At 33.8% G+C, this 23,296-nt stretch overlaps 2 protein-coding genes across 2 annotated transcripts; both read right to left on the bottom strand.

Annotated features, from left to right (window-relative positions):
• Positions 1 to 6,969: 6,969 nt before the first annotated feature.
• Positions 6,970 to 10,350, bottom strand: LOC139861645 (uncharacterized). The gene is made up of 7 exons (XM_071850104.1): positions 10,181 to 10,350; positions 8,918 to 8,949; positions 8,677 to 8,771; positions 8,301 to 8,362; positions 8,208 to 8,221; positions 7,767 to 7,873; positions 6,970 to 7,296 (listed from the first exon to the last, which is right to left on the bottom strand). The coding sequence occupies exons 1-7, from the start codon at positions 10,294 to 10,296 to the stop codon at positions 7,153 to 7,155; spliced, it is 570 nt and encodes a 189-aa protein (XP_071706205.1). The 5' UTR covers positions 10,297 to 10,350; the 3' UTR covers positions 6,970 to 7,152.
• Positions 10,351 to 10,437: 87 nt separating this feature from the next.
• LOC139864196 (GDSL esterase/lipase At1g28610-like) lies at positions 10,438 to 17,008 on the bottom strand. Its single transcript, XM_071852781.1, has 9 exons — positions 16,680 to 17,008; positions 14,608 to 14,832; positions 14,362 to 14,510; positions 13,997 to 14,273; positions 13,607 to 13,868; positions 13,105 to 13,122; positions 12,847 to 12,902; positions 11,751 to 12,011; positions 10,438 to 10,505 (listed from the first exon to the last, which is right to left on the bottom strand). Exons 1-9 carry the CDS (start codon positions 16,930 to 16,932, stop codon positions 10,438 to 10,440), a joined length of 1,569 nt encoding a protein of 522 aa, XP_071708882.1. The 5' UTR covers positions 16,933 to 17,008.
• Positions 17,009 to 23,296: the final 6,288 nt, after the last annotated feature.

The raw sequence follows: 23,296 nt of genomic DNA, 5'->3' as shown, positions 1-23,296 counted from the left end.
CATAATATAATAATACTATTAATAATAATATAACATATTACCTATTTCAAATCTGTTATTAATAATAATATTGAAAGTAAAAATATAACATTTATATTTTTCTTGTAATTAAATTTATTACACTAATATTACATATTATTAATTATGTAATATTTGATACATATATAATAACATATATTGACTATTTAATATTTACATATTTTATTATATATATAATATTAACTATATATAAAATTCATAAACATGTATATATATTTTAATTCAAATGATTAAATTGTGTTTTTATTATTTCAAATCATTATATTTACTTATATATATATATATATATATATATATATATATATATATATATATATTTATATTTACATACAATTGTTCGTGAATCGTCGAAAATGGTCGAATGGTAATTGCATATGTGAAAATAGTTCAAAATTTTTGAGACTCAATATTAAATATTACAGTCTTTACTTATCGTGTCGAAATCATATAAAGATCAAGTTTAAATTTGGTCGAAAATTTCCGGGTTGTCACAAATACTAGGAATTTAGCTACTCATAATGATAATCAAAGCACACAAGCAAAGAGATAAACAATAATCAACCATTGTAAAGATTAAAATAAAAGACAAGAGTTTACCAATGATTAACAATTGAAATCCTAGTGTTTTGATGCTCTAAAATACCTTAGAAAGCTCAAAAATTCGTAACCCTAACTATTTTTTCCATAAAACAAAAACTGCTCAAGTTATGGGGATAAAAGCCTATTTATAGGGAGAAATTCGCTGGCTGGCCGGCTCAAAAATCGCGACCGCATTAGATGCTCTCGCGACCACATCTCCTTGCCTCGCAACCGCGAGATTTGCAGAACTTTATACCTGAACTTCTGTTAACATATTGCGAGCGCGAGATTATAATTGCGGCTGCATTGGATGAATTGCGACCGCATTGAGATGAATTGCGGCCGTGAAATGTTCAGAAACGGCAGCTCGACTTTTACTTTGCCTTTTTCACTTAAACTTGTTCTTTTTAATACTAAATTTCGCCGAATACATCTAAAACACCCACACGAAGACTCACTAAGCTAAAACCGTCATTTTTACCATATCCACGAACCAAAGTCTTCAATCTTCGTCAATTTATAAACGAAAAGAACAACATATTGTGAATAAGATTATGTATAAATGGAGCGATATCAATAATAATATAATGTTAGGAATTTATTGGACCTAACAATACATGTGATTTAAACCAATCACCAAACTCACAAACAATAAACGAATAATTAAATCATAAGAACGATAAGTAAATGCATATTAAACGAAAAAAGGATTTAATGTGGTTATATCCCAACTCCAAACACGGAGAAGGGTTTAGTCCACGGGAGCAAACCAAATTTCCGTGCACATTGTACATGTTACATAGAGGTTATATTTATAGGATAAAACAAACAAAGAAATAACTTGTTAGACAAGTCAGGATGTTCCTGATCCTTCCTGGCCGACCCACATCTCACGTTTTGACACATGATGCCACCAAATGTGACATTCTTGCAGACCCCACATTCCTTCCTTTTTATTTTTTGTTCAAGATTCTCCATACTCAACAATCTCCCACTTGGAGACGTTGAACAAACCCCACACCGATCTTCAACAGAAATTCCATCACACATGTCAACCATGTTTAAGTAACCCACAATAACTCTAGACTAGCCGATTATCAACTCCTTTTGATACCGTCGGATAAACTACCTGAATCATGCAGCATTTCACTCGTTAACCGACGAGCAAATGAAGTCTTTCGACACCAAAAAATACCGTTGAGCGATAATCCAATCTCTTAGTTACTAGCTTGGGACAACCGCTTGAAGTGAGCGAGACTTCAAATACAGGATTGAAGTGAGCGAGACTTCAAATACAGGATTCTTTCATGAGACAACCACTTCACCGACCGCTTTATCTGTGATTTTCCTTCCCAAAAATTAGAAAACCCTAACAGACGCCTTCGTAGAATCTTCATCAAGGTACCCAATGAGAACTCAGTCACCACCTCGAAATCTACAATCTTATCAACTTTCCGCTTTCACGCTGGTACACTAACCCACCTCATAGCGTTATGAATTCACAAACCCCATCTTCTCACCCAAGCACACTGTAACATCGTACTTTTTTTTACTCACAGTGAAAGGCTAAAATACACATCACATATTAATTACACAAAATATATGATTATGTAATGTCACATGTGTTACTTAATTACAGACAGTTCATAATATGTTTATACAAATACATCAGAGTTTTGTTCCTGTCAAACATCACTTCAAACCCTGCTTCTCAAAACCCACAAACAAGCAGCAATTCACCTGTAGGGAAAGAACATTGTAGGAGAATTAGCACACCGCTACGTGAATGGAAATATCTAGATGGACATCACTATAAGCTACAATCACAGCTTAAGGCTCAGTTACTAACACATGGAGCATAATAGAAGAGGACCAGTGGCCTGGTCGGGCCTTCAACCACTAGCTGATCGGGTTGGAATTTACCGATAGTCCCCATTACTGAACCACTGGTATAGTCTCCCCGACGTGACACACTCATAAGTTTAACTATACCACTAATCAGTAACGCTTGGATCCAACACATTATCACCCGAAGGACACTAGGTGGATAGGGTTGACCTCTTACGTCAAAAGGACACCATGACGTTATCACTAGGTGTACACGTAGTCACATATAATCACTGTACTGGTTACAGACACATAACACAGTCTAAATATAAGCATGGCATTGGTTATTACATTATGAAATGTCCCGTTCTTATTGCTTAAAAAAGTTCCATATTAATTGATTTCGTTGCGAGGTTTTGACCTCTATATGAGACGTTTTTCAAAGACTGCATTCATTTTAAAACAAACCATAACCTTTATTTCATCAATAAAGGTTTAAAAAGCTTTACGTAGATTATCAAATAATGATAATCTAAAATATCCAGTTTACACACGACCATTACATAATGGTTTACAATACAAATATGTTCCAACAAAATAAGTTTCTTGAATGCAGTTTTTACACAATATCATACAAGCATGGACTCCAAATCTCGTCCTTATTTAAGTATGTGACAGCGGAAGCTCTTAATAATCACCTGAGAATAAACATGCTTAAAACGTCAACAAAAATGTTGGTGAGTTATAGGTTTAACCTATATATATCAAATCATAATAATAGACCACAAGATTTCATATTTCAATACACATCCCATACATAGAGATAAAAATCATTCATATGGTGAACACCTGGTAACCGACATTAACAAGATGCATATATAAGAATATCCCCATCATTCCGGGACACCCTTCGGATATGATATAAATTTCGAAGTACTAAAGCATCCGGTACTTTGGATGGGGTTTGTTAGGCCCAATAGATCTATCTTTAGGATTCGCGTCAATTAGGGTGTCTGTTCCCTAATTCTTAGATTACCAGACTTAATAAAAAGGGGCATATTCGATTTTGATAATTCAACCATAGAATGTAGTTTCACGTACTTGTGTCTATTTTGTAAATCATTTATAAAACCTGCATGTATTCTCATCCCAAAAATATTAGATTTTAAAAGTGGAACTATAACTCACTTTCACAGATTTTTACTTCGTCGGGAAGTAAGACTTGGCCACTGGTTGATTCACGAACCTATAACAATATATACATATATATCAAAGTATGTTCAAAATATATTTACAACACTTTTAATATATTTTGATGTTTTAAGTTTATTAAGTCAACTGTCCTCGTTAGTAACCTACAACTAGTTGTCCACAGTTAGATGTACAGAAATAAATCGATAAATATTATCTTGAATCAATCCACGACCCAGTGTATACGTATCTCAGTATTGATCACAACTCAAACTATATATATTTTGGAATCAACCTCAACCCTGTATAGCTAACTCCAACATTCACATATAGAGTGTCTATGGTTGTTCCGAAATATATATAGATGTGTTGACATGATAGGTCGAAACATTGTATACGTGTCTATGGTATCTCAAGATTACATAATATACAATACAAGTTGATTAAGTTATGGTTGGAATAGATTTGTTACCAATTTTCACGTAGCTAAAATGAGAAAAATTATCCAATCTTGTTTTACCCATAACTTCTTCATTTTAAATCCGTTTTGAGTGAATCAAATTGCTATGGTTTCATATTGAACTCTATTTTATAAATCTAAACAGAAAAAGTATAGGTTTATAGTCGGAAAAATAAGTTACAAGTCGTTTTTGTAAAGGTAGTCATTTCAGTCGAAAGAACGACGTCTAGATGACCATTTTAGAAAACATACTTCCACTTTGAGTTTAACCATAATTTTTGGATATAGTTTCATGTTCATAATAAAAATCATTTTCTCAGAATAACAACTTTTAAATCAAAGTTTATCATAGTTTTTAATTAACTAACCCAAAACAGCCCGCGGTGTTACTACGACGGCGTAAATCTGGTTTTACGGTGTTTTTCGTGTCTCCAGGTTTTAAATCATTAAGTTAGCATATCATATAGATATAGAACATGTGTTTAGTTGATTTTAAAAGTCAAGTTAGAAGGATTAACTTTTGTTTGCGAACAAGTTTAGAATTAACTAAACTATGTTCTAGTGATTACAAGTTTAAACCTTCGAATAAGATAGCTTTATATGTATGAATCGAATGATGTTATGAACATCATTACTACCTTAAGTTCCTTGGATAAACCTACTGGAAAAGAGAAAAATGGATCTAGCTTCAACGGATCCTTGGATGGCTCGAAGTTCTTGAAGCAGAATCATGACACGAAAACAAGTTCAAGTAAGATCATCACTTGAAATAAGATTGTTATAGTTATAGAAATTGAACCAAAGTTTGAATATGATTATTACCTTGTATTAGAATGATAACCTACTGTAATAAACAAAGATTTCTTGAGGTTGGATGATCACCTTACAAGATTGGAAGTGAGCTAGCAAACTTGAAAGTATTCTTGATTTTATGTAACTAGAACTTGTAGAATATATGAAGAACACTTAGAACTTGAAGATAGAACTTGAGAGAGATCAATTATATGAAGAAAATTGAATAATGAAAGTGTTTGTAGGTGTTTTTGGTCGTTGGTGTATGGATTAGATATAAAGGATATGTAATTTTGTTTTCATGTAAATAAGTCATGAATGATTACTCATATTTTTGTAATTTTATGAGATATTTCATGCCAGTTGCCAAATGATGGTTCCCACATGTGTTAGGTGACTCACATGGGCTGCTAAGAGCTGATCATTGGAGTGTATATACCAATAGTACATACATCTAAAAGCTGTGTATTGTACGAGTACGAATACGGGTGCATACGAGTAGAATTGTTGATGAAACTGAACGAGGATGTAATTGTAAGCATTTTTGTTAAGTAGAAGTATTTTGATAAGTGTATTGAAGTCTTTCAAAAGTGTATAAATACATATTAAAACACTACATGTATATACATTTTAACTGAGTCGTTAAGTCATCGTTAGTCGTTACATGTAAGTGTTGTTTTGAAACCTTTAGGTTAACGATCTTGTTAAATGTTGTTAACCCAATGTTTATAATATCAAATGAGATTTTAAATTATTATATTATCATGATATTATCATGTATGAATATCTCTTAATATGATATATATACATTAAATGTCTTTACAACGATAATCGTTACATATATGTCTCGTTTAAAAATCATTAAGTTAGTAGTCTTGTTTTTACATATGTAGTTCATTGTTAATATACTTAATGATATGTTTACTTATCATAAGTATCATGTTAACTATATATATATCCATATATATGTCATCATATAGTTTTTACAAGTTTTAACGTTCGTGAATCACCGGTCAACTTGGGTGATCAATTGTCTATATGCAACATATTTCAATTAATCAAGTCTTAACAAGTTTGATTGCTTAACATGTTGGAAACATTTAATCATGTAAATATCAATCTCAATTAATATATATAAACATGGAAAAGTTCGGGTCACTACACATTACACTACACTTGTCAGTGTATAACCATATCCATAAAGATAGTCCCACTTACCTGGAAACACAAGAACTCAATAGTCTTATTTCATTGAGCCTTCACCTTTTCCTTTATCACTTGAGAACACCATAAACAAAATCAATACAGTGTTCTAAGCATCAATTAAACACACGGGCAGCATAACAGCTTAAAAATAGCAATTAATGAAATACACTCTGCTGATACACATCCATACAGATACGGGCTATCCGTACGGATCCAAGTCCCATCCATACGGATCCATGAGCTATCCGTACGGATCCATGTGGTTTATATCTGTACAGTCACAAATCCATATGTACGGTTACACTCATATCCGTACGGGGAAGATCAAGATCAACCAGATGATCTTTATGAGCTTTTAGGTAAGCGGGTGCTTTTTAAGTTTAAGGTTGCTGGATTTACCGTGCCACCTAGTAGTCAACATACACAGTTAAATATATGAAATCTGACTCACATTCTTTGGCAATGTTCAATGAACGGGACGGTTTGAATGAAGTATTCAATCTTATTAATTATATATCCTACCTACATCCTTATTACAATATTAGACTGACTCTTATCTAAAAATCTTTATTGAACAAGATGGTGATCAAATGCTATTGATCTTAACAAGATTGAGGGGTACGCGCTACGCATCTATGAATTATTGAATGCTATTTTATAAACATAACGATATCTTTAAAGTCGGAAGCTTATACATCACAAAATCGAAGGCCGACATATGTATATACGTTAGTCACTGGATAAAGATGAGTTCGATCATGGTTATATATTGTAAAAGGCTGGTCAAAGATCAGCATTCGGTAGTCAAATGTAAGTGTTGTAAAGCAAGATGACTATTTCATGAATTGAGTGTTTCCTATTGAAAGTTTGGTAGTGACAATCGATGATTTCATACTTAAATTGAAGATAAGAAGTTCAATATGCATCTTTTACTTGTTCTAACTTTGTAGAAGTGAGAAAACTAATGCACTGGAACTGAAGATCTATGAGTGAAATGTTTATTTTATTGAAAACTACAAACATAAATAGTCAGATGAAATTGAAGTACATTCATAATTTCAGATAGCCTGTTGAGTAGGATCAGTCGCACATGGTGGAAGATGGCTAACAACGAAAGGTGGACGGAGTGCACCCTCGTTTTCTTGCTTTTGTTTGCGTGCCTTGAACATCTCTTCAGTCACGACAACAACCAACCTCTTAACCTGCGTCAAGAACTATATATGTTAATCCACCAAGTATGTTTTGATAACCTATAGGTGCCGATTTTCACTCATTTATTAAAAATGGCTCATTTGGGTTGTATTTATATCTCCAACAGGTCAAGCAGAAATTGATCAACCAGATCAAGCGGGTTGAGACTTGAGAGTCACCCAAATAAAGTGAGTGGAGTGACATGTGGTTTCAAATGCTTAATATCCTAAATCACTTTATTACAAAATAATGCTAGTTAGTATTTTAATAAAAGCGGATATAAAATCTTATTTAATACAGAGTGCAATATAAAACGGACAAAATTTGTTGACTTTAGCTCCAACCCAGCCTGATTGGAACTGTATTATTACATATTGCTTGTTTTGACCCAAACCCATTTTGATCCACGACCTGACTGTTTGCCACCTCTATATGATATATTAATGCAACTGAACGTCTGAACTCTTCAAGAAAGAAAAACCTGTTGAAGCATGCCTCTGACTGTAGGAGTGTTCCATCGCATAACAGCTCGATTGCATTTTCCAAGGCGCAACGCTTCTAACGTGCGCCTGTGAAGTTTCCTGGTCCTTGGAATGCCCCTCACCAGAGTTATGTATAGATTGGGACTCCGGTTGTGACAACGCATAGGGAAATATCAACCCCACACCAAACACACCACACAAATCATCAGGTCTAATACCACAACAATTTCCTATCTTACGTTCTTTTCTATTCGACATGATACAAAACAGAATCAACTACATAAAGATATAAACACAAAAATCAATTAAATGGATAAAGATAGAGATATAACATATAACATAAGTACATAGCAACTAAAAATAAAAGAAATTAAATGCATATAACATAGGTCAATCTTACTACCTTTATAACAGCGACAATCCAAACGCACGGAAATTACCTGAAAGAACCACACTATAAAATTGAAAAATCGTAAATATTAATCAGAATAGTTAAAACTCAAAGAAGTAGCAAATGTAATTAACAAATGCACCTGTTAGTTAATAGCGATAAGCAAAAAAGAGCTAATGTCATACAACGAAAAATGCCAATCACCTAGAACCAAAACTAAATTAATTAATAACGCAAGAGAGTTGAGATGGGAAAAACAAAGCAATAAAATTGATAGATAGTAAAATAAAAAACGCAAGGAGGGTTATAATCCAGAATGACATAATGCAAGAGTTTTTTATACGTATGTGTGTGTTGAGAAACCGAAAAATCATACAGACACACATAGCTAAGAAAATAATTAAGGAAAATAGGATGGAAAAAGAAATGTTCAACAAATAGCATATGTAAACAACCAAATTCTCATACAATTATCGAGTTTATCTGACTCAATTAGCCTTAATTAAATCTAAGTATACCTGCTTTCCACTATCATTTTCGACGACTCTAATTTCCAATCCAACACAAGCAGCCTCAGGAGCTAGAGGAATCGATGAATATGAGGAATTGGTACCTATTAATTGACAAATGGAACAAACGATCAATTGATCTTTGATAGGAATGGACTAATGATTTATGCAAGGTATTCGAACTACTGGACCTGTGTTATTATCAATTGTGTAACGAATAAAAAACAGAAATAAAAAAAAAAAAAAATACCTGGAAGAAGGATGAACTGAAATCGAAATAACCTGCATCAAACCCCCAAATATTAGGCAAAACACATAATAGATCCAACCGTTGATTTCTTCATATCTTGAATAAACTCAAAATAAAGTATCTATAGACTATACATCATCACAAATTCATGAACTTTTTGACAGGTAAGACCTAAATGGCACAATAAGATGCACAATACAATAACTTTCATAACTGAATATCTAATGCAGTAGTAAACTAAATTGATGAAAGGTTATATTTACATACATTACATATAGAAAGTAAGTAAGGAAGATTCTAGATGACATGAGCTTTGTTAAGAAACATGTCAGAGCTTGTTCGAACTTTAGTTTCTATACTTTTACCAGATTCATTATCAGCAACCATAGATTTCTCAAGCTTATCATTTGCCTAATCAACCATAATTCATAATGAATTAGCAAATGCAATGGATTTTTAAAAGGGTTGTGTTTGAATAATATAAAGTTAAAAAATTTCATTGCAGACATAAGAAAATCAAACACTCCTAAATGCAATTACCAATTGCATAAAGTCACATACAGTTGGACAGCTCCAAAACTGCATCTTTCTTCCTTTCCTCTCATTTATTTATTTTTTAAAAATATTAAAATTTAATTAATATATATATTTATATTTATTTTGTTTAAATTTTGTTAAATCCAAACTGTTTTATTCTGATAAGAGTACTATAGAATAAAATAATTATAAATACATGAATGATATGAGATGAGAAATATATACTTACCAGTTGGATTAGATGATCATGCTCTATATCTGTTAAAAAGTTTCTATACAAAAATGCCCTGTACAAATACAAATTACACATACATAAAACTTACAATCAGTCGGTTCTTATATAATCATAAAGTTTATAAATTAAACCTTGAATGCCACGATATTTGGGTGACCCGAGTGGGATCAAATGGGTGACCATATAAATCACCATTTGGCAATCTAATCACTGCTAAAATCCAATTTATCCTCTTCGATTGTTTACTGGAACTTAAGAATTGATTAGTTATCAACACGTGTGAACGAACATTAACTTAATCAATCAACTTTCTATATATGATAACTGAACTAAACTGGGATAAGAATTATACCTTCAAACGCCTAGGGTTTCGAACAATTGAAAAGAAAAGCACACAAATTGAAAACACGTTTCTTACCTCTTTAACATACGTGCTCAAAAAAATTAGGGTATGAAGGGGAAAAAAATTGAGTGGATGAAAATAACAAAACCTGAGCAGTGTTTCTTTGTGAGAGGGAAAACAATTACTCGCGTACGTCACCGAAATTGAGAGATGCCGGTATTTGATTAGAGTGAAAAAATGAGAAAGAAAGGGTTGATGGAGCATCAGACATAAAGGAGCGTGGAGGGTATGGTGGGTATGGTGGAGCTGTATTGAGTGGTACCGCGATTCACTATTCTGGTTTAGTTGACGGAAGTATAAGCTATAACAGTTGTTGGGCCAAGCATACAGTTGTTGGGCGAGTACTCATGTAAGCCCATTTGAACAACTTAGCCCTTTTAAAGGGTTTTCTTCTGAAAACCAGTCCAAATAGGCTAAAATAATTAAAAAAATATACATTAGAGAAAAAAAATTGGAAGGACAAAAATCGTGAATAGTGACTTTTCAATCAATGGGAAGAGGGCATTTTGGCTCATAAATAAAAATAAATAGAAGATGTATAATAAAGATGACTCCCATCCCAAATTAATTATTCTACTAAGGTACGTTTAAATAACTCAAAATTCAAAGTACTAAATTTGTTTCATCTGATTGTATTCAGCTATACAATTGGACTATTAAATTTTGTTTGATTTAACCCATACGATTACCAAGATAAATAACTTGCATATGTAGCTATCTTACTGATTATTAATAATTGATTAAACAATTGCTTAAGATACTCATATGATATGGCATAGATAGTAATTATATCATGTAGGTGTCATGCTATTACTTTTGTTATTTTCAACTTTGTGTTTTCACATTCACACTCCGATGTTCTAAGTTTTGTCTCTTTAAAATTACTAACAAAACTATTCTGCAGTGTAGTTCTTTCGTTACAGCATCAGTGTTGTTGATGGTACTACAACTGGATCTAGCCCACTGAGGAAAAGCATCAAACAAGAGCCAGGAACTTCTCCCATGTGGAAACTGTTGGTGCATAAAAGTCCCAAGTTCGTATCAACCGAAGCGTTTTAATGTAAGAGGAGACTGTCGACCGACTGTTGGGTCAGTCGACCAACAGTCGTGCCCGTCGACGGACTGAAGCCCAATTCAAGTATATAAGGGTTTCATCTTCACAATTTAGGGTTAATCACCCAATTTGGTTTCCTGGTCGTTTTACTCTCATCACAGCAATCCTAAAACCCAAACAAGTCGAATCAAGACTCTAGGCATCGTTCTAATCCGATCCAAAACGATCCGGTTTGACTTATTCGATCCCAAACGTCAACGATTCACGAAAACCTTCGATCCAAAGATCCAATCAAGCTCCAACAGAAACAATCATTGCAATTAATTTCAATAATATGCCTTGATCAGAACTATATAATTTCAATAATGAATGGTTTCTTCATTGTAAGTGTATAACACAAGTAATCGGTACCAATAATAACATGTGATTGATGGATATGTAGGTTACATGGCCTGATGGGTTTTAACAGAGTAATCGTTTACCAAATATTTGAATTACTTTTCTATAGAGATATATATGAGAACTAACAACTCTTTTCGCATTGTACACTCATCTTCATATACGTCTATGATACTTGGTATATATTTGAGCTTGCATTGCTTACATAGTGCTCGATAATCAACTCCTCTTCGTGATGCTAATGTAGCACACAAGGAATTAAATTGCGGAGTTGTGTATGGCCCTTGAAATAAACTCTTGAAAATGATTTTGTATGCCGCTTCTGTTAAATGTACTCCATCCCAATTCACATATGTATCCGGTTGATCACACACGGTTGCTAATTCATCTCCACATCTCATTGTTAAATTGTAGTTAAACGACCCTTCACCTCCACAACACGCCTTTAGAGCTCTATTTGTGAATCCTGCGTAAATAATGTCATCCCGAAACCATCGTCTCAACAAATTTAGCGATGCTCCATAATGGTTGAAGACGAAGATTATCCTTGAAGATAAAGTTAGAATAGCTGAATTGGAAGCCATGAAACTCAAGCTGCTTTTAATTCTGAGTTGGGTCACATTTGTTTTGTATCATTATGTATTTTAGCTTGGATGGAATTGATGTAATATGAAACCGGTTTGTAATGTTAACTTTTATCAATGAAAATCGAATCTTATTTTATGAATGTTGTTTTATAAATCTAGTCTTATGAATCTTGTTTTACAGAGTTGTTCTAAGAGATGTTTTATAATGTGAATATTATCAAGTGCAACTCTAAGTGGTAAAATGAAGCTAAATGTTTGTGAAAGCAGTTAAATGAAACTGACCTGTGAATCTAAAATATTCAATCTGAAATTACCTGTGTATTATGAAGTGGGTGTAATTTGCAAAAGTGACAGTATTAGAATGAAACATTATTACAATCAAATGAAACAGTTAAAAGTGACCATCACTCTTTTAACTGTAGGCAAATATGACTATCAGTCCATCACTCATAACTATAAGGCAAATATGACCAAGTTAGTTTATAATTTTATATTAAAAACAAAGTCAACTGTATTGGCTACAACTGTTGACCATTTGGGTCACTTTTGCTGTATGACCATTTGTTTTGACTACAACGGTTAAGCCTTAATGCAGTAACAGTAACATTATGCAGTAACATTATGCATAAAACTGACCATTTTTGTATGACCATTTGTTATTTTGATATATGACCGTTTGTTTTGACCGTTTGTTTTGTTTTGGCTAAAACTGACCATTTGGGTCACTTTTGCAGTAACAATATGCAGTTAAAAGTTTAAGCAAAAATGCACTAATATTTTAAGCCAAAATGCAGCAACATTAAGCCTTAGTGCAGTAACATTAAGCCTTAGTGCAGTAACAAACTAACAGTTTAAGGACAAATATAGTAACAGTTAAAGCCAAAATGCAGTAGTAACAGTTTAAGCCAAAATCAGAAAACTAGTAGCATATCAAAAACAATGGAATAGTATCCTAGCTAAGTTTCTAATTACTATTCAAAATTTATACACCTGACAAAAAAGGTGTATTAAAAAAAAAAAAAAAAAAAAAAAAAAAAAAAAAAAAAAAAAAAGAAGACAAATTACACCGGACAGACAGATTTGAAAGGTTAAGGCATAGATGATAGATAACACAAATAAATATTTTTTTGTTTTTTTGAAGGGCAATAACACAAATAAATTGACTATATTTCACAATAGTACATCACTTGGCACACGCCTTATACGAGTGAGTTCAAGACTTCAAGCCCAATGCAAAGAATCGTCATAATGACCTTCAACTTACGCTATATCAATAAACTCGAAAACGGGGTAACATTTTCTTCAATTACATGTGATCAATGGATATATAGTCTACACAAACTGTAACAACGGAGTAATCATTTACCAAATATTTGAACTACTTTTCTATACATGTATAAATGAATACCAACTACTCTTCTCGCATTGCACACTTATGTGATACCTCCTATGTATCAAAGCTTAAGTTGCTTACATATCGCTCGATAACTCGACTCCTCTTTGTAATGCTGTTGTAGCACACAAGGAACTAAATTGCGGTGTTGTGTATGGCCCTTGAAATAAACTCTTGAAAATGATTTTGTATGCCGCTTCTGTTAAATGTACTCCATCCCAATTTACATATGTATCGGGTTGATCACACACGGTCGCTGATTCATCTCCACATCTCACCGTTAAATTGTAGTTAAACGGCCCTTCACCTCCACAACACGCCTTTAGAGCTCCGTTTGTGAATCCTGCATCAATAATTTTAATTATCACATCACATCACATACATATATAAGACCACTTGCTTATTAAACCATAATTTAGTAATGTGGTTGCACCATATCATTTTATTTTATAGAATGATAATGAATAGTACCAAATTCATTTGGAGAACGGTAAAATTGCATGGCAGCGTTGTAGTAGTCGGCATAAATGAGAGTGACATCAGGATGAACCTCTCGAATTTGATTTAATTTTGTTTGTAATAAATTGTTGTGATATTCCGCGAACTCATTTAAATTGATAAGGCAACCGGTTGTGGGATCATACTCATCGTCGTTATCAGAACTGCGTGTTGTCAAATACGATGAAGAGCATCCGATTGGAAAGTTCCCGGGAACAACTAGCGTTTGCGCCCCCATATCAATTAACTCCTGCAAGTTAAATATTACTAAATGCAGTACAAATTTCAAGACAAAAACTGTCGTTTAGTATGATTAATGAGTTTGATCGACGTCTTACATTGACAGTTGAGACGATGGTATCAATAACAAGAGGAACATACGATTTGGCCTCGTCAATGGGTTCTCCGACCAATAATGGAAAACTGTAATCGTTACCGCCTATTTCTCCCATTAGGATCAACGAACTCCCGATAAAGTTTTTACAGTCTGTAAAACAATTATGTAAACAAACAAAATTTAGGAGAACTTATAATTGAAGGTGATCATGAAAGTACAAAAGTTGCACTTGCACCTAAACACCTACTTGAAGTGTTGCCACAAATAGAAGGTAGTGATTGTTTAAACCATTCTAATTGTACATTCAATGATGCGTTAATCACTGAATTTTCGGTCCATTTTGCTTCAAGAAACGATGAATCTAATGCTGTAGCACCAGCCACCGCGTAATTTACTCCTTGTTCCGATGCTCCTCGTCTTTCAGTCAACTTGTGCATAAATGGTGGTATCAATTGCAACCCAAGACTCTCCGCTAAAACAAATAAAAAGATCTCTAGTCATTTACAAAAACATATATCCAACTTTGGCTAAAACCTAATAACCTGCAGCTATTGCAGGTTATGCAAATCAATATCATATATATGTTGGTAATAAATATAGATGATAGATGATTGTCTATAGTGATGTCTGTAAGACCAATTGTAGTGGTGGCGGGTTTTTGGGCGTTATGAGGGGCAAGATGGGTTAGTTGGCTGATGGGATGGAGGTGAGTAGTGGGTAGCGTGATGGGTGTGGTGTGTTAAAATATGATTGGAAGTTAAGTTGGATGAAAAGGGAATGAAAGGTATTAAAAGTATATAAAAATAATAGTAAAAATGAATTGTTGGTGATTTTAGCATGATCCAACATTCATTTTAGGGATTGGATTACTATGTTGAAAGTGTTCTCGAACCATTGATACGTTACACGAATTCGGAGAGTGTGGAGTACACGTTCGTAAAATGTGAGGTGGTTTGAGGTTTCTTTTGGACTTGGAAATAATACTTGGGACTTAAGGAATGCGAAACGAAACTTGAAAAGGCCATACGCACGAAATGCCATAGCACGAAATTGAGCCGCTGGACATAGGGTTAAGCCGCGGCGCGGCTAGGAAGCCCGCGGCGTGGCTCAAAGAGTGTTTTGGGGGTCGAGAGTTTGTCAAAGACAAATATGCTGGTGGCTTCATTAGGCTGCGGCGCGGGCTCGCCACCCGCGGCGCGGCTTAAGGCATAAATTCCAGGTCGAGGCTTTTGGCTAACTTTCAAGTGTGGTTCTTTGTTAGCCCGCGGCGTGGCTTAACACTGGACTCGCTGAAAATGTGCCTTTTCAACCCAAAATGCATATTTGAACCCCAAACGTTTTGGGGTTGTTCCAGGTCATTTAAACTGCGTTTTTACATGTTTTTAGACCATTTTAAGTCTAAATAAATGAATGTAAACTTCCAGTCACTAATGGGTATGAATCAAAGGTTGTGACTTTTCAAGTAACCTTTTGACCCATTATAAATACACTCTGTGTATTTGAAAAAAGTTCCAGAATTTTGGCTTTTTACACACACTTTCAACTTAAACAATTAGAAGATTAATCTCTGCAATTGTTTTGATTGTTTTCTTTTAGCCAAGACAACAATCTAGTCTTTGTCTTATCCCAATCGAAACTTCGTGTAACCCGTGACTAATTGAGCCGAAATATTCGACACGATTCAAAGATCAATCCTGAATCGGTTCCGTTTCAGGCACGAAGGTTTACTTACAATCCAAGTTCATAACATGAATAAATATGCAAACACGCCGGACCATCTTCGCGTGAGGCAGGCTCAGCTCAATGGTGGATCTAGAAATTGTACTTATGGGTGTCAGTTGTCACTAGTTAAAAGTTGAAAAAAAATACACTATTTATAGGGTGTCGCTCAAAATAATTAACACTGTCAAGTAGTGTCACTAGTTAAAAGTCCAAACAAATTTTACTTATTTCAGTGGTAGCCTGTGCGGACAGTGATATAATAGTAGGTCCGCCCTGGCTCAGCACGCCGGAAAAGTATTGGCCAGCACGCTAGCGCTACGTATACGGCGTGATACCTGGCGTGCTGGGTGATTTTGTTTCCTATAACGCGTGTTGCAAATGGTCTAATATTGTACTTACAGAGAGAAAAAAATCGAATCTAAACATGTATATCCTTCAAACTACAATGAAGATTTCAAAAAATGAAAAAGAAACTTCATTTATTGGGACAGCGTGAAATGAATTGATCAATCCCAGACAATATGAACCAAACATTCATAGCAAACAACATATACTAGTATACAAGAACATTATTATAGCCAAAGAGAAGTTCATTACCTAGGAAATCGATGATGAGACGGCCATTGGAGCAACGGCCAGTGGGATCGGCTAAGAAGCTTTCGCCGTAAGGTGCTAAAAGACACGGATATAGTTGGTGCGATATGCGAGCAAGTTGTTTTAGGCTACCGGTGTCCGCAAGTGAGTCACCAAAACTAATTATAGACGTATAACATGATGATCCGCTAACATACAAACTACCACTACATAACACCAATAAAATCATCAAAAAAAGTGAACTTGATGATGCCATTTGATTGATCTTTGAAATATATGCTTCAAATCTGGTTTATTTATATCTCCCTCAGCTCATTCAACCCATCATTTTCTAATAGTAATAATATAATAGTAACGAGCTGAGGTGTGTGATGTTTGGTTGAGTAATATTATGTTTTTTATTTTATTATTATAAAATTATAAAAAAAATGCCACGATGATCTTAATGATGTATTTTGTTGAAAAAATAGAGTATCGAGTGTCGATGAAGATTGGCTAGATGGGCCACGTTACCGACACCTAACTAGTAATCGGTACTTTCGGTCATTCACGAAATAAAAAAATATTAGTTAAAGGTATGACTTAAGTAAAATATTAGTTAAAGGTATGACGTAATTAAGAAAGAATAATATTGTCGATAACCATACAATGTGTCCGTTTATTATGGAGAGAGAATATATTTAGTACTTTGCGTGTAATTTACGGTATTTGAATGGAGACTAGCTATGAATCTATCTATGATATACACTATATGATATGGGTGATGATTCGTACACCACCTATTTTTAGCCATACACCACCAAATATGCTTTATAGTATTGTACTGTACAACTCTGTAAAGCACATTTGGTGTTGTACGGTTAAAAATAGGTGGTGTACGAATCACTCCCCATATGATATAGGAATGAACATCTTACTCTATTCATATCGAATCGTACCGAACCGATTAGTACTATTATCTTTTTTTTTAATAAGTACCGAATATATAACAACAAAACCCAATACCACACTGAGTGGTGTATGCGGTAGGTGAGATATAGACAATCCTTCCCTTATCCGAGAATAAAAACAAGTCATTTCTCCACCCAGAGTGAAAACACTTTTAAAGTAGAGACAGTCATCTCTCTCTATTCGACGGATAAAGAGATTGCTTCCGAGTGGATCTCCGACCAATAAGTAAAAAGTTTTTTTAAAGTATAAAAAAATTAAAATAAAATTGAGACACCATGAAAATGGTAGAATCAAATTTTCATGAGTTTTAAAACCAGCCTGGAATTCACTTTAGGCTCTAAACGGCAGTCGAGACGCCAATAAATCAACGCTTGCTGTTGACACAAAAATAGAGCTAAGTACCAAATATAATACTCATATTATTGAATCGGTACCGGTACCATAAAAAATAGGTACTATATCTACATGATATCGAATTAAATAACTAAAAATAATAATTCATACATGTTTTAAAAAGCTTAAGGTCCATTAACGTTTCAATCTTGATTCGAAATCGTGAACAAAGTGTAAATAAATTGGTACTTTTTCAAACTATCATATTCATACTTTAAAAGATTCGAAATCCATAGAAGTTTAGAGCAAGCAAACATTACACCAAACAAAATTTAGGGCAACCTCTCATTTTTATTATCGAACCACAGCTAAAATCGATACAAAACTCAGGCTATGTATTGTTGTGATACAAATCTTATTCCACATACTGTTCATGTGTAGCAGGCGTGCACGAGCTCATCTCAAATGTAACAAAAGTGTCAACATTCTGCTCCCTTAATTTTATTTCATGTATATAGCAACATTTCATTGTATAGGAAGGTTTTAGCACAGTCTGCATACACACTTATGTCCTTGTACATATTATGATACAGAGCAAACAATACTTTATTCGTGTTACTGGACTAGAAAACGTGTACAATAATTTTATAGAGCACGGTCATTACACTTTTAATTGTCTGTTAGATAACAATTTTACCATTAAACAACAAGGCAGCCGTAGCTCAGTGCTACCGGCCCATATTCTGAGCATGAGATTGTGAAGTATATAACCCGGGTTCGAATCTCATCAGAAGGTTTTCTCATGTCCTGAGTTTCCTCCTGACAGGTGTTCTAGAGATGATCGGGTGGGTGGTTAGTAACTCATGACAAACTGTTCCAAACAAAAATATACCATTAACCTTTTATTTTTCTTTTTAAATTTCATATATCAGAGATAGATATAGATATAGAGATAGAGGTATGAATTTATTGAACGAACCTCACTCCTTCAACAAGTCTGCGCGTGAGCTATCTCGCATCCGATGTTCAAATAGTGGTATCCATAACAAATCAGGATTTTGAGCATAAAGAGTTGTGTATTGTCTCGGCTACACTTTGGTAGTTATGGCGGCTCAAAAACAATGTCATCTTAATTCCTAATCGAATTAGAAAAGATGGGTTATTGGACCTTGTTAGACTTTTTTCTTTACTTGGATAAAAGGTAGGAGCAAATTTTCTCTTTCTTTAAACTCTTGACTTTGTAATTCAATGTAACTCTTTTGTATTATTTAACTTACTCCTGGTTAGATTTTATTACGGAGTAATAAATTTGGCTGTTCTAAAATAAAGAAGAGAAAAATAGATGCACTAGGTTAGAATGAATGTTAATTTTACACTTAAATCTATAATCTATCTATAATCTATATCTATAATTCTATAATCTATAATAATAATAATAATAATAATAATAATAATAATAATAATAATAATAATAATAATAATAATAATAATAATAATAATAATAATAATAATAATAATAACTCTATATGATAATTGTGAATCAAAATTTGGTATTTATCGTTTATGATTTCACGAATTTTATGAACACATGAATTGGTATGTAATCTTATGAACACATGAATGATTTTACAGTGACCTCTCACTTTTTTTTGTTTCTCTATTATGAGAATTAATGGTGTATCCTAGGAGATACACGCATAAAAACATCAGTTTCATACAAAAAACTCGATCAAAGAGCACAAGACATAATGAAATTTGGCAGTTTTCAGAAGTTTGCCGCCCAGCATCCATCAGGCCGCCCAGCGTCAAGCGTAAGCCCTGCAGGCAGCTTCTACGCATAAGCCCTTTAACTCAGCGCGTGAACGGCACACAGCCACGTCAGCACACGCCACCGACATTCCGGATACTTCACGTAACAGAACCATTCAGTGATTGACACGTGTATCCCGTGAATTTCGGACATTATACGCCTATAAATAGACCCCCTGGGTCACCACATTTGACATCATTCTGATCTGAACTTCAGTCAGAGAGAAGTACACTTTCTCTCTCACACAGTTCTTTCTCACTCTAAAACAACATTAGCCGCTTAGCAGCACTGTGCTAGACGGATCATTACAGATTGGTCCACAGATTGATTGAGGCCACCCCACAGATCTTATATCTGTGTTCCGGGTCCGCAGAGATTATTTCTCAAGGGCAAACAACAATCAACAGTATACGCCACACGCTGAGCAGCTAATTTTCTGTACTACTACCTTACAGCCGCTATACGGAAAATCGTACTAACAGATGGCGCCACCCGTCTCAAAGACCACCAAAACCACCAAGAGCACGAAGGCAACCGAAACAACCTCATCAAAAACAACACTTGAACCAGTCGATGATAACCTTATTGAAAATATACCAGTTGATCAGTTAACTCTTGAAGAGACTTATGTTGAAGAAGAAGATCATTTGCACACTGACACAGCAGATGATCACGTTCATGAAACCATACCACGATTGAGGAAACCATTGATGGGAGGTTCCAGTGCAGGAATGTGGAAAGCCAGGAGAGGAACACATAATGTTTCTTTCAAAAAGACTTCTGATGTGAACGCTAAACATAACGGCAAAGGAAAATCAATTTTCAAATCACAATTGTTTAAGCTATTCAATCAATTGAATGCTTTAGTTGATGACACTGACAATCAACACAGTGATGAAGGTTTTCTGGAGGACGATTGGAATTTTGAAGAAGAGGGTGAACAGTTCTTTATGATTGAGGAAATGGCAAGCAAGTTACTGGATGGAATTTTGACTAAAACAGCGTCATCGCGATTTAAGCAAAAATTAGCACAACCAACTATCCGTGCAACAGCTGTAGATAATTTGTTTGCTTTGATTACTGAAGATGAAGCTATCAAACCGCCAGCAATGGCAGAGTCCACACAATGTTTTATCCCTCGAATTGCAGATTATCCATTACCAAGAAATTTGGGAATTCCATCTATCGGTGTTTATGATGGTACAACAGATCCAGAAGATTTTCTGACTATGTTTGAAGGTGTCATGAGGTTACAGCATTGGGAAGATGAAACTGCGTGCCATATGTTTCCAATGGTATTGCAGAAAATGGCAAGAGAGTGGTTTGCTAGCTTGCCACCAAGGAGCATTACCAGTTTTCTTGATTTGAGGGCAAAGTTTGTGATGCAATATCAAAGCTTGAGAAGCTGCACATTGTAGAGACCCGTCCTAATCCATCTGGATGAAGTCCATATCGATTACAAACGATTCACAATAGTTGATTTCATCGCGAGGTACTTGACCTCTATATGATACATTTTACAAACATTGCATTCGTTTTTAAAAGACAAACTTGCTTTACATCGAAAGTTGACGGCATGCATACCATTTCATAATATATTCAACTATAATTGTCTTAGTAATAATCTTGATGAACTCGACGACTCGAATGCGACGTCTTTTGAAATATGTCATGAATGACTCCAAGTAATATCTCTAATACGAGCAAATGCACAGCGGAAGATTTCTTTCATACCTGAGAATAAACATGCTTTAAAGTGTCGACCAAAAGGTTGGTGAGTTCATTAGTTTATCATAAACAATCATTTCCATCATTTTAATAGACCACAAGATTTCATTTCTCATAAATATACGTCCCATGCATAGAGACAAAAAAATCATTCATATGGATTGAACACCTGGTAACCGACATTAACAAGATGCATATAAGAATATCCCCTATCATTCCGGGAAATCCTTCGAACATGATAAAAACGATTTCGAAGTACTAAAGCATCCGGTACTTTGGATGGGGTTCGTTAGGCCCAATAGATCTATCTTTAGGATTCGCGTCAATTAGTAGATCGGTTTACTAATTCTTAGGTTACCAAGCAAAAAGGGGCATATTCGGCTTCGATCATTCAACCATATAATGTAGTTTCGATTACTTGTGTCTATTTCGTAAAACATTTATAAAAATTGCGCATGTACTCTCAGCCCAAAAATATAAAGGGTAAAAAGGCAAATGAAACTCACCTAATGTATTTTGTAGTAAAAATACATATGACTATATTGAACAATGCAGGGTTGGCCTCGGATTCACGAACCTATATCAAGTATATATATTAACATCTACACTCGTAATCGAACAACTAGATTTATATATAATTAGTGATATAATTGTTGTTTTAGTAAGTTATATATTTTTATCAATAAGTAATTTAATTATTTCTATTTTGTGTACTTTAATTAAATAATTAGTATTTATTTTAAAACGTTAATATAGATATGTTATATGTATTAACTATAGGGTTATATAACTAAAAATCATTTGATAACATAATATAAATGATAATAAATAAAAAGTTATATTATAATAATAATATTAGTAAATATACTTAATAATGATAATAATGATAAGTATGATAATAGTACTTATAATGATAATAATTTTTGTAGAAATATTGCTAATACTAATAATAATAGTTTTAATGATAATAATACTTATAATAGTAATGAAGACGATAATTTTTAAATAAAATACCTTTGTTAAAATTTATAATTTTAAAAATGATAATACTAGTGCTAATGCTAAAAATAACAATAACAATGGTATTAATATTTATATAATAATAATACTTTGTATTATGATAGTAAAACTAGTGAAATACTTAACAATAGTAACACCTAACTAATAACAACAATAATGATAATGATAATAATAATAATAATAATCATAATAATAATAATAATAATAATAATAATAATAATAATAATAATAATAATAATAATAATAATAATAATAATAATAATACTAATTTTTAATATGAAAACTACCTCAAAAGAAGCCTTAAAAAGAAAGAAAACTGCCGCGAACGGGACTCGAACCCAAGACCTCTCGCACACCCGCCAACACCCCTAACCATCCTTCTGTTTCGTATTTTCTGTTATAATTACGACTCTATATGCTTATAACCCATCTCCATCTTCATACATCATTCCTTTTCTCCATCATAAACATAACCATCATCATCCTTCGATTTCATCATCATACATCTTTTCGGCCCAATCATAACACAAACGAATTTCGGCCCAAATGTCTTTATTTAAACCCAACATGTATCAATTAATTAAATTGGTGTTTGTTTCGGCCCATCACAATTTAATCAACCCAACTTGCAGCCCAAGAAGGATACTGTAAAAAAATATATATACACCCCTGCCTAGTATCGAACTCGCGACCACTTGGTAAGACACACCCAACCCCTTAAACCATTGAGCCCTCTGTTTCTTTCTGTTTTAAATCATATCATAATTGATATAAACTA

The sequence above is a fragment of the Rutidosis leptorrhynchoides genome, chromosome 8 (assembly GCF_046630445.1).
Source record: "Rutidosis leptorrhynchoides isolate AG116_Rl617_1_P2 chromosome 8, CSIRO_AGI_Rlap_v1, whole genome shotgun sequence".
Taxonomy (NCBI): Eukaryota; Viridiplantae; Streptophyta; class Magnoliopsida; order Asterales; family Asteraceae; genus Rutidosis; species Rutidosis leptorrhynchoides.
Note: the sequence above shows the minus strand (reverse complement) of the source record. Positions and strands in the feature narration are given on the sequence as shown.

Excerpts from the sequence above, each read along its gene's own strand:
- LOC139864196 (XM_071852781.1), bottom strand. The coding sequence starts at position 16,932 with ATGGCATCATCAAGTTCACTTTTTTTGATGATTTTATTGGTGTTATGT. Across the intron at positions 14,833-16,679 it reads TCTCATCATCGATTTCCTAG|CGGAGAGTCTTGGGTTGCAA; the intron begins GTAATGAACTTC and ends TATTTGTTTTAG. Across the intron at positions 14,274-14,361 it reads CCATCGTCTCAACTGTCAAT|GAGTTAATTGATATGGGGGC; the intron begins GTAAGACGTCGA and ends TTTAACTTGCAG.
- LOC139861645 (XM_071850104.1), bottom strand. The coding sequence starts at position 10,296 with ATGCTCCATCAACCCTTTCTTTCTCATTTTTTCACTCTAATCAAATAC. Across the intron at positions 8,950-10,180 it reads CACAAAGAAACACTGCTCAG|GTTATTTCGATTTCAGTTCA; the intron begins GTTTTGTTATTT and ends GGTTTGATGCAG. Across the intron at positions 8,772-8,917 it reads TCAGTTCATCCTTCTTCCAG|GTACCAATTCCTCATATTCA; the intron begins GTATTTTTTTTT and ends GTCAATTAATAG.